The 12,362-nt window shown below is 37.1% G+C and overlaps 1 protein-coding gene across 3 annotated transcripts in view; it reads right to left on the reverse strand.

Annotated features, from left to right (window-relative positions):
* NUP210 (nucleoporin 210) overlaps nt 1-12,362 on the reverse strand; it is a 67,857-nt gene that overhangs the window by 26,662 nt on the left and 28,833 nt on the right. For all 3 annotated transcript variants that reach the window (XM_074836705.1, XM_074836707.1, XM_074836708.1), the window contains 8 exons: nt 9,948-10,146; nt 8,488-8,633; nt 6,046-6,267; nt 4,600-4,773; nt 3,206-3,398; nt 2,767-2,873; nt 391-495; nt 155-256 (listed from right to left, as the gene is read on the reverse strand). In XM_074836705.1, the coding sequence (XP_074692806.1) occupies nt 155-256; nt 391-495; nt 2,767-2,873; nt 3,206-3,398; nt 4,600-4,773; nt 6,046-6,267; nt 8,488-8,633; nt 9,948-10,146 (1,248 nt within the window). The remainder of the gene's footprint in view (nt 1-154; nt 257-390; nt 496-2,766; nt 2,874-3,205; nt 3,399-4,599; nt 4,774-6,045; nt 6,268-8,487; nt 8,634-9,947; nt 10,147-12,362) is intronic.

Genomic DNA, 12,362 nt, shown 5'->3' on the forward strand with positions numbered 1-12,362 from the left:
AAAATGCTAATGCAAAGAAGCTTGACTGTGACAGGCAAACACATCCAAGATTCAGTTATTGCCTCTCTATCCATGTGTACTGGAAAATGACCAACTGCAGAACCATAGGCAGATGGCCAAAAAAAGACACAAAATAACAAAATACTTCACTCACCAAAGCAATACCTTGAGTTTCCTCATGAGCCACTCTTACAACATTTGCAACACTGGTATTAATGAAAAAATATCCAGAACCTTCTTTGATGAAAAGTTCTGCCTGCAAAACCAAAAAAGCATCCAAATTTAGGTTGTATCTTTCTAGTACATTGCTAAAACTGGTATCCTTACACGTATTATAGAAATTTTGATGATTTCCTCCCTGCAGTTAGAAAGTGCAGAATAATTCCTTACCTGTATGTCAGGGTGATTGTAAATGGAGACATCAGTAGGGTTCACTTTTACATCTTCCACTAATATCAGTTCAATAGTGGCAGACACTGGTAGCAGAGGTTCATACTGAAAGAAACAATTCTAGCTGTTATAGCAACCACTAAGAGTCAAAAAACAGTAGAAGTCTCTTGCATATGCAGGGAAGGATGCTTAAAGCAGATGAACAAAGAGCCATAGCTGGAGAAGTTTAGGTTAATAGAATGTCCACAAGGTCTAGTAACTGACTCAGCTGCTAGCTCTCTTCTACAGGTAAGGTCATCACAGGACGTGCTGTTGTATTCTGCATCTCTGACCAAGACAAAGGCTTAGGCATTAAAGATTCAGCAGGATCAGTTAACGAAGTCTGACATACACAGGTAGGATAGTAACTCAGAGACATGTTATAAGTTCATACAAAATGATAAAAGCATAGAAACAGAATGTTTTCTTCTACTTCAAGCTCATCTTCTTAGGATTCTTCCTAGCTGGCCACCAAAATAAATTCTTCCTTAAAAGTACATAAACACTGGACCAGATGTAAGTTTAATCATTTACTCATAATAACATTAGCTTAGAAAGAGAAAATGTTTTTCAGAGGAAGTTAGTATTATGTACCCATTTCACCTAATTAGTAGAATTATTTCCTTGATGTAGAAAGGATGTCATCTTTCCCTAATGACATAATAAGATGCTCCACTTAAACATGGAACAATGATCAAGACATCTTAATATACCATCTATTTGATTTTTATTTGCATTTTTGTCCGTAAGAAAGAAGCATAAGTATGGACAGGTTTGAAAGCAGAATATAGCAGTCCATTTCTAGTGTATTTGAAAAAAGCAGACAAATTACCTAATTTACAGAAACAACACATGAGCCTAAGTAACTGTAGCAGAAGTGGTATTTACAACTACTTTTCAACTATCAAAGAGATTCCTCCCAAACTTAAGCACAGAGACTAGAACTAAGAGAACTCCGGCACCATTTTACATGTATGTATCCCACACTGAAATACAACAAACTTCTCTGAACTCGAGGCAAAGTTTAGAGAATTCACTTGTCTAACTATCTCTGAATGTAAGAAGAAATATTAAATATTGTTTTAATAAAGCAGAGCACCTTAACTTACAAAATGATTGCAGAACATCAAGTGTTCTCACTACAATTCTTTTTTTTTTTTTTTAAGAGAAAAAAAGATACAGAACCAAATATCTTAGGTGACAAAGTAACTGTCTCTCATCTAGTAATTTTTATTAAGTAAATGCACCTATACTGTATTTCCCAACAAGAGCAGACTGGAAACCTCACTGAAAAGACAAGAACCAACTGGCAATACAGATCATCTTCCAAAGAAATTTACCATCCAGATGCCAAACTGTGGACATTCTAACAGAAATCTTGGCCATAGGATAGTTCACATTGGTAGTGCCCATCTGTTACCTGCTTTGAATTAAAAATACTGTAAACTCTAGCTCCATAGTTTACTCTTTGTCTCAACTCTATTTTCATTCAGAACTGCATATAGTCAAAACCCACTTAAATCTTCCTTAACAAAATTAAACAGAACTTCGATTTAGCAAAGCAGGATATTTTAAGAGTTAGTTACTACGCATGTCAGGGTGCTCCACAGCTGAAACCTGGTTTTATATTCAGTTAAAAAAGAAGTGACACGAACAGAAAATTGCCATCTGTTTATCATCACCATTTTGCTGTTGTTCTTCCCTATGTCAAGTATCTACAAACTAAAATATTTCAGGGCATGGCTAATGATTTATAAAACTAGAGCCTAGGCTTATGGCTGGCACTGTACAAAAGAATAGCCTCTCTCTCCTGTAAAATCAATGTGAGACTGAAGAAAAAAAAACCAAGAGCATTAGTCAGAGCCCAGATTTTACCTATGGTCCAAATGAGCATATCAACCAGCTTTTGCTCTGCTCATGCAGAACTTTTCTACCCAGTTTTGCAGTGGAAATAATACATTTGCTTTCCCCAGTGACAGCTGCACTAAGCACATGGTTGCTTTAGTGAAGGACAAGCACCAGACATTCACCAATTCATTAAAAAACCTGAATTGAAACAAAACCAACTGAAACAATTCTTTGTAATCCCCTTGCTCGGATGGTTAAAAAAAAAAAAAAAGGAATTGGATATATTTAATACAGATAGCAGTATGTAGTGAAGAGCAAAGCTGGAAAAGCCATGAACATTATCGAAATATTGTGGTATGAATCTGTCTTCAGAATCAGCTATGGAGCTGCCTTATTTTTACATTACTGTGCACCAAGGAAATAAATACATAGGCACACTGTACATTACACATCAGAGGAGAATGGCAACAAAAAAAGAGTTCTGAGTACCGGTATTTTTGCTTTAGATGCCTTGAGATGAGATTGCTGGTATCCTTTTGCAGTTGCAGAGATGGCAGTTGTCCCAGACTCATTATGAACTAGAACAGTTTGTAAGCCTAGAATCAAACAAAAAAAGTCAAATAAATCTGACTGTGGTGAAGAAAAAGATTAAATGTACACTGTTAATCTCTTCCATTATCATTCTAAACAGACAAGGATTTTCTCTCTCAAGACAGCTTCTAGGCATTGGGTTTGGTGGGTTTGGTTTTGGGGTTTTTTGTGGTTTGTTTTTTTTTTTAAATAGTACACATGTGAAATGTGTATTGAGGATAAACTGAAATATGACTGCAGATTACAGTAATTTCTTTAACGAAGCTCAGACATTAACAAATAGATTTAATCCTGACCTTCTTCAAATAATGAAACATTCATTTAAACTAACTCATACCGTGCATTTTCTTTTGACCGCTTCCATCTTCTTTCAGAGTCAGCTCCATTGGCATATCAGGCTCAATATTAGCTAAGGACATTTTTGTTGATTCCCAGATAACACTAAGAGAACTGAAGTTATCAAATTTACTGCCCTGTTGGTCATACGCAGCCAAAGCCAACACTGGATTGCGATAATTTGAAACAGGAACCTGAAAACAAATGAAGACTTTGAACTGATGAAGAGGATTTTTTAATCATTAAAAGAGAAAAAAAAGTATGCCAAGTTCCATGAGATTTATAACACATGAGCAATGTTCATTAAAACGAATCACCAATGCAAAGTCATTAAACTGTACTTCAACTGTAAGGGGTTTTTTTGGGGGGAGTGGAAGGGTGGGAGGTTTTTTAGCCAGTCATTTACCTTAAAACAAAAACTGAACCACACGACTCTGCTGCATTATCTTTGGAATTCAAAGAAATAATGAAAAATACTGCTCTTTCTCAGAAAACATAGCTCAAAATTCTAGTGTTCATTTTGTGAAATGCATTAGTGATAGCAGTGTACTGATGTAGTCTGACACATAATGGAGCAAGTGACTGAAGTGACTTGTAATACACAAAAATCTCCTCATTATTACGTAGAAGTTACTTAAAATGATTCATCAACTCAATACACATCACAGTTTTATGAAAGTAGGATGATTTTTGTATTTGCCTGGTAATATTAACATGACAAAACACACAAGTTTACTTAGCAGATATGTGATGGCACTCGTCAGGATATAGTAGAAAGTTTTTTATGCTTAATAATCTGCACGTATGCATAGTCCATTTATTGTGACTCAGATTTGCAAAGCTGGATACATCTGATGTCACTGAACACTACTCCCTGTATGTGCTTACACAGGTGTCCTCACGTCAGCAGTGTTTGTGCCTTTACTAATAAGACAAATGTACACTCATGTAATAATACGTGTATGGTAAAACCCAAGAGAATAGTTAGATTAGAATGAAGTGGTACAGGGAAAAAGTGCTTTTCCTAGAAACAGCCGCTAGAAACATTTGCCCCCCTCCCTCTTTTTTTAAATAAAAAAAGTAAGTTTTTCTCAAAATAAATCAGAAAGGCTTCCTCACAGTGACACTTCTGTGAGAAGCCAAAATCCAAATCCTTTTACATATAATCCTATTTTCTGGTAGGTCCCTTTATAAACCTGTCTGAATGATGACTGTAGGAAACTCACATTCAGACTGCTCTCTGCACAAGTAGACAGCGCTATCAGTGTGGCCCCCAACACCAGAGTTACTGCTACTCTTGCAGCAAGTCAGATGCTTTATTTCATATGTGGATGTCCAAACACTGATTTTTAAGTTATAAGAACACATTCTTTTCCTGTCACTTCTCAAACTTACCACTTGCTTGTTTTGTTGCAGCAAAGGGCAGGAGAGGTCAAGCTGAGGACTTCCATAAACAGGAGTTAAAGTGAGTCGTGAAGGGACAGCACAGATGAACTTCACAACAACAGGCTCAACGGCTGGAAAAGGGTTGGTGATTGTGGGGTGGTTTCCAACTGTTAAGGCAATAACCTGTACAATTATGAAAACAGGCAAGTGAGGAAAGAGAAAAGGACTACTGAGTTCAGGCATATTCTATTTCACACATCGCAGTTACAAGCTGATGTCCGAATGAACAAGCAAAAATAATGACTCTTGGGGATTTACAGCACCATCAAGACAAAGAAAGATGTAAAATGAGGTGCATATTTCAAGAAGAGTTCTATACTATTATCGAAGTGTTATTCCTGGGAACTTTTGCTAGGTATTCATGTTTATTATGATCAAACTTGATTTGAACAACAAATCTTTTGTAACTTAAAAAGCTAACAGGCAGGTGTTTTTCTGGCAGAGTGAGAACAGAACAGCCCAAAGACGATACTTACAGTCACTTCAGCATGTTTAAAAACATGTTATATTTTATTTTACATTCCTTTTTTAGCCCTCATCAAAAAGTGGATACAACCACAGGGAAGGCTATCCCAGCCCGCTGAGGTAGCTCTGGTTACCCGCCTTGCTCATGCACTGATGCTCGCCAGAGCCACGCAGATGTGATCTGCTCTGGACAACACTGAGGACAGACAGCCAATGCATGCACAGTCATAGACAACAACAAAATTTTTTTCCTTTCTGAATTTGCATTTCCAGAAATAGCTGCACTTTGTACAGTGTCCACTGAGGAAATCAGTTAAACAATTTGGCAGTCACACCAAAACGCTTAGGCCTTGCAGAATTACAGGAGGAAAAACATTAAATCAAAGCTAAATGCTTTACAGACTGGCCAGGGCGAGTAAATCACAAGATAAATCACTTCTGCATGTTGGAGAAAACAAGATCACGTGGAAAAGGACTACAGCCACTATCACAAAGGCTGCACAAATATCAGAGCAGTAAATTCATATGGCTGTCATTTGTTTGAATAAACAGAATCACACTGGAAGCTAATTTGGTTAAGAGGAGCAGGTCAGACAAAGGAGTCAGTTTACTGCAGCAACCTTCTGCTATGATCCTATTTATGCAAACTGAAGCTGTACTTATAGGATCTGTTTAACACATTCTACAACATAGGGTTTCTGTGACTTGGCTTTATACTGCAATAAACCCATCATAAACCACCCTATAACATAATGTAATGAAACACTCCCTCTAAAACCTGTACCAGCATTACAATGCATAAACAATACACTTACCCAAGTTCTTTCCTGGCTTATTAGAAGAACTACTTGTTATGTAAAAGACATATGGTATCATAAATCTGTCTGAAGTGTCTGATATAGGGCAATACAAATACCTTCTGGCACTTACTTGCTCTCCCAGGCTTTTGCAAGACACTCTAACCCAATGCTGGATGCTATTTCGAGATGTAGCAGGTCCAAATAAAGAGAGACCAATACTTTCTGCATCCTCAGCAGTCACGTTTCTGAAGAACTTTGAAGGTTCTTGTACCCATGGTCTAGGTCCTCCTTCAAATAACATATCTTTAGAGGAACCCAAAGTCACTAAAGCAACAGACGGAGGATCAATAGCCTGTAATGAATTAATTAATTACAAATTAATGATTCTATTTACACATAGTTTGGTCGTACTTTGCAAAAGAAGATCCCTTCTTAATGGAAGAGCTATCTTTGTTACTTTGATTAGGCTATGATTTTTTTCCACACAGTAGCTTGTAAGCATGGTTATTTATAGAGTTGTACCAAAATAATTAGCATCACCTGCAAGAATTCTGGCCGGTCAGATTACATTAAATGGAACCCACAGACCCAAAGAAAAGTTTTAACTATATTTTAATCACATCTCTTTTATGAAGAATTACAACAAGAGAAAGACCCTTAATATACTCTTCTGAGCACATTCAGAGAGGCAGTATTCTACTACATTTTTTAAACAGACAGTACTTTAAATAAATTAAATAACGTCAAATTTTATTTTCACCTGACAGTGCTCTCTCCAGCACAGTTCTGCACATGTAATTCTCCTACACAAGTTTTACTTCAAACCTTCACAACAGATTCTACATTGACGTGCATCACCAGGACAGCCTGTGCTGTTTACCATCACAGAAATTAACCTGGCATTTTAATATACAATAACCATTTGCAGCTTCTGTTCCACAACATCATATTACTTAGGTGTTTAGGAAGAAAGAAACAGCAGCTTATATAAAGGATGGTTCAATTCTTTCCACAGGTGCATTTTAGTAGGAAGAGAGAAGGCAAGGGTTAGCATAAATGTTCCTCTTTCCTACCACTTACTCCCTGGTTATATTTATAATATGAAGGTAAGAACCCACTGAAAAACCATGAGATTTAGTATCAAGTGTCTGCTTGTCCTTTGACTCCTGTTTATGTTTCTCCCACTTCTTATGTTTTGGTTTTTTTTTTTAATAGATATCTGACAGAAAAATGCTGCCTTCCATTTCTGGGCATCATAAATAATTCATTCTAGAGAAAGGAGGGAAAAGAATGTGGAAATCATTGTTTTACACTTCAAAGAAAAATAAGTTCTTCACTGAGATATTCAAGCACAGATTTTTTTTTTTTTTTAAAGTACACTTAATCTACCCTCCTTGTCACCATGTATTGACTCTGTTAAGCACCCTAGAATAATTTAACTTTATATATGAAAAGCAGTGTTACATCATCTCAAGGGGCTTTGCTAATAAACGTGAATGATACCATATATATGAAAAATTCCTAATTAAAGGGACTATCCCCCTCTCTCACATTACTGCCAATAATAGAAAGTTTACACACTCCACTTAAGATGTCTCAGCATCTTCAAATAATTATACTCAGCTACTTAAGATATTCGACAGCAAGCATATTTTAAAAGTAAAATCATTATTACAGTCACAAATTTGTAGGACTTGCACAAACTTTTGTTCCAGATTTGGGGGAAAAAAGCTATTGGTCAAAGGTATTAGACTTCAGCTTTGCAGATTCAGTGCTAGGTCTCTGAAGATGAGCATAACATAAGCATACTGTTTCATATTTCTATATATTGACCCTGTACTCAGGTTTGTTCTTCCTGTTTTCTTTAGAGAACTGTCCAACAGTGAAGTAAGTTTCTCCCATTTGTAGGGAAAAAGCATACATTTTTGGTGCCAGCTTTGCCTTCTTGCAAAAATCAGTTTATATACTATGAAAGCAGAAATCATAAGCTAGGTCTGCTTCTTATGGACACAGAACTGTGACTGCCTGTTTATTACTTTATTAAGCCAATTGTTAATCAATTAAAATGGACAGTCAAGAAACAAAGGATTTGAATTTCACATAATTTTACACTCATCTAGTCTGCTGAAAAGTAATTTACTAATTCAGGTGTGCTGTGCAAAACAAGACATAGATCCTCACTCGGATGAGGGTTGAGTCCTATTACTGTCCTGCATATTTCTTCAGATGACAGCAGTTGTGACTCTTCTGCCAGAAGTCTGAAAGATGGGCAGGGATATCAAACTCACTTTTCACTTCAGAAGTTGCAACAATCTGTTAGTTCACTATCACACTACTCGCTTCTCTGTAGTTGGCTTACTATGTCCTTGTAGGCAAACTACTATATATGTGCTCCATAGAGAAAGGGTTAAAACATGATTCCCCATCAGGCCATACATTTTCTCCTGTGAACCACCAAATCACCTTTTTTTTTTTTTTTTTTTTTTTTAACACACTCATTACAAAGTATCAACTTGCTCTTTGTCATGTAAAGTCATTTTAAGTGCTTTAGGAACAGTGAAAACACACTTACTTTTAACTGTAGATAGGCAGCAACGGTGATGCTAGCGCTGAGGTGGACATGACCATGGGTGTAACTAACAACAAGTGTTGTATATCCTTGAGTTTCAGCTTTTACTCTGACTCCACTACAAAAATCAGCAGTTGGCTTAAGCCTTCCTGTCAGATAAATTAAAAATATATAAATACATATTTGGAGAGAAATGCCCAGGCATTTTAATGCAAGTTCAGCATAGCTTTTCTCAACAAAAGCATTTCCACCAGAAGTAAGTAGAGATGTGTTCTCCAACCAAATGAGTAAAAATGTTCACTACTCTCTCATCTCAAACTCAACACTTACCGAAGTATCCATGTCTCACAAACTTCTTCATTTTCACACTGTTCTAAACAGGACATGAGTCTTTACTCCGGTACAAATTAATATAACTTCTGTCTCTTACTATATTTTTATCTTGCTGTTCTAAAGTGAAACTGGCTTGTGTTTAAGCACAAATAAGTCACACCGCTTAGACAAGCCTTCCTGCACAGAACAACCTGAACTGATGCAGGCAATACATCATTATTCTAGCAGAAGGCAAGGTATTTTCATGAAATTTCTCTGCTTACTTAGAGGACATTCTGGGGTTTGGGAGGGGTCTATTTTTTCTTTTTTTAAAACAAACAGCACAACAGCATACTACACAGTGACATTTAAAATAGCTGCCTCTCGGGCAAACAGATGGTACAACGCAGACTGGTATTACTGGCTCAACAGCACAGGAAAGAGCTCCCATACAAGAAACACTTGGAAAAAATTAATGGTACATCTGAATAACATACTGAATTCAGCAGACACAGGAACAAGCATGTTGCTCAGTGTCCACTTAGCCCAGCAACATTAATGGCAATCTTTCAAAGTAACATGCATAATCCACACTCTTAATAAACATGACAAGAGGCATTTCTTAAAGCAATGAGCTTAGCAATGACAGAGCTTTAACAAAATTTAAGCAGCTGACTGTCTTAGTTCCTTGTGAGCAAACAATGAACAGTGTCTTTATAGAACTGAAAGCAGCTGGACAATTCGGGCAAAATAGTTGTTAATCCTGGTGTTCTTGTAAGTCTTCCAATGTTACCTCAAAACACAATATATGTGGACCCTTCTCATGAGAAATCCCATCAGATTTGTTACAGAAGCATGTTAGGAATACTAAATCAGTAGAAAGACAATATGGAAGACTACACATTATCCAATAAAATAATCGCCAAAATGCTTTCAGAGTCCCTCAAAACATCAAAAATATCAAAGGGAAGTACTGCATAAAAAAGTAAATACATCCTCAAAATAAAACTTCTCTGATCCCCACCTCTGAAGTTAAGCACCTCTGTGGAAATACTGTACAGCAACTGAAACAGTGATTTAAAGGAGACATATGACTTAGCAACTTCCAAGATCTTAAATTAACTTTCAAAACAGGGAGGGGGTCAAATCACCTTGGAGTGGCCTGAACACACCACGGTTTTCTACTTCCACAACTAGATCAAAGTGTGAGCAGTCGCTCAGTGGGACCGTCTCGCCCGTTTCAACATTTGTTAGGCCATTAATCCTCAGTGGCAGCTCCAGTATTTGGCCTACACGTGCTTCAACTTGACATGGTGTGAACTCCATCCCACTAGGTTCCGTTACGTACACCTGAAGGAGGAAAGGAACACAGGACAGATGTATGAACATAACCCCATAAAAAGCTACTAGGAAGAAAAAAAAAAAACCACAGACTTCAGTATGCTCTCCTTATTTTAATTATCCCTCTTATTAATTAGCGAGCTGCTGACTTCCCTCTCATGGCTGGAAAAAATTCTTCTCGGATTCAACACAGTTTCTGTGCTTACCTGCCACAGAAAGGTATCAAAAAGGACCAGAAAAACCTTGCTACTATTTTAATGCTCTTTTCCCATAACAGTCCAAGTTCACATTAGCTTAGTGATCCTTTTACTGCTACTTCTGTAAACCTCCCTTCTGCTTTGCTGATTTTAAAGTGTGGACTAAGTTGCGTGATCTTTCCAGGAGGTACTAGCACCAACTGGGACTGACTTTCTATCCAACCTTGACTTTCACGGCATAAATACTGGAGCTAGACCTTGCTAACTAGCAAGGCTCCCCAGCCTCCATCACTCACAGCAGCAGGTATGCAGAAGTTAAGGGAACTAGTGACCAAAACATTTCCTCAATGTTTTGTTTGGTTTTTTTTTTCTTCTTCTTTCTTGCATTTCTGTTGGCAAAACATTTTTAAAGGTGTCCAGGGCTCAGCATTTCCTCACAGTAATATGTCAGAAACCTAAAATAAGTGAACAAGTATCTACTGCTTAATCTAACAACCTTCTGCTTCAACAAGTAATCTTTACGTGAGAGATACTTTTGAAATAAAAAGGATTACTTTCAGAAATAAGAGTGGCAGAAATAGATCTGCCATGCTATTATAGCTGGTATATTGATGAACAAGACTTAACTGTATTATTTGTAATTCTGATTTGCTACTTTTTCCATTAATGTTAAAGAAGCTACCACAGACTGACTGCATATTTCATAACAACTGCTATGATCAAAGCTTTTCATTTGCAATATCTTAATTTCCTAACAACCTGCAAATGGTTTCAGGATAGAATATTCAACCACTACGGTAGAGTTAAAACTGTAATCCTTGTGGAACATAGTTAACTATTCCTAAAACTTGCTCGCTGAGGTCAGTAAATAGAACTCTTCAGAGTTAATTCTACGAAGAATGCAATTCCTAACACAAGAACAAAGGCATTCAAAAATAACCTATTCAGATTGTGCAATACACTGCTCTGGAAGCTCACACTGGGAGAAGTATTTTTTCTGTCTTCAGGCTTTGATTTATCCTTGAGAATAAGAAGTTTTAACTGAAAAATCTTCATTCCTGTATCTCCTGCTGGTAACTGTCGCACTGCTAAAAAGCAGCATCCTGTTTTGTCCAGAGAATAATTTCAGGGCAAGTCTGTAAACTAAATTCTGCACACATTTTAATTTGTGTCATTATTTTAAGCATTTAAGTCTTTATTTTAAGCATGAAGTTTATAGTATCTCTCAAATCCATTTTGTAGAATTGACACAAATAATGTGAGCACAAAATCCAAGCTAATTTGCCCCTCAAAAACCCAGCATTAGTAGGCGCAGCTGTTTCAAGTAAATTTTAGTTAGAAATATCTTTCCCAAAACACACATACTATAAAAAAAAAAAAAGGAAAGATACCTGCTTACATAGCTCTCTTTTCACTATGGGACAGACTTGGCAGTCTTGACCAAACACATTTTTTAACACTTTTGTCAAAAGGGACTTTGGTGCAACAGAAGTGCACTGCAACAATTACAGCAGTGCTGCACATGGGAATACTTAGAAATTATGAGGTATTTTGTATAGCTAATGTATGTATATTTGATGCAACCAGCTTGTTCCCCACCAGTTGCTAAATTACAGGCATGTACCCTGTAAGGAAGGTGCACTGCCCCCAGGCTTGCAGGACGTGCTTCCTAAATGAACCTCTATGTGCCCTCAGAAACAAAGACCATCACCTTTATAAAGCTTAGCCAGATGGAGGTTGTTTGCCAGCCTCAGTAGCATCCACTTGGCATAAACAAACCTATTTCATTTATGACCACACAGTTAGACAAACACAGCCTCTGGATCCCAGATTGCTCACACGTGCTCAGTACACTATATCTCTTAGTTTTTCTGAGGTCATGAGCAAGTTTCCTCTTCTCTGTCAGGTTTCCATTCCAATGCTTAGCTCTTTGCAAAAGACACCGAGTTAAAGCATTAAATTACAATGCCTCAACTTGTGAAGGTAGCAGAGTAGCACTACCTCACAGCAGCAAATATACACCACAGT

This window comes from Strix aluco, chromosome 11, assembly GCF_031877795.1.
Source record: "Strix aluco isolate bStrAlu1 chromosome 11, bStrAlu1.hap1, whole genome shotgun sequence".
Taxonomy (NCBI): Eukaryota; Metazoa; Chordata; class Aves; order Strigiformes; family Strigidae; genus Strix; species Strix aluco.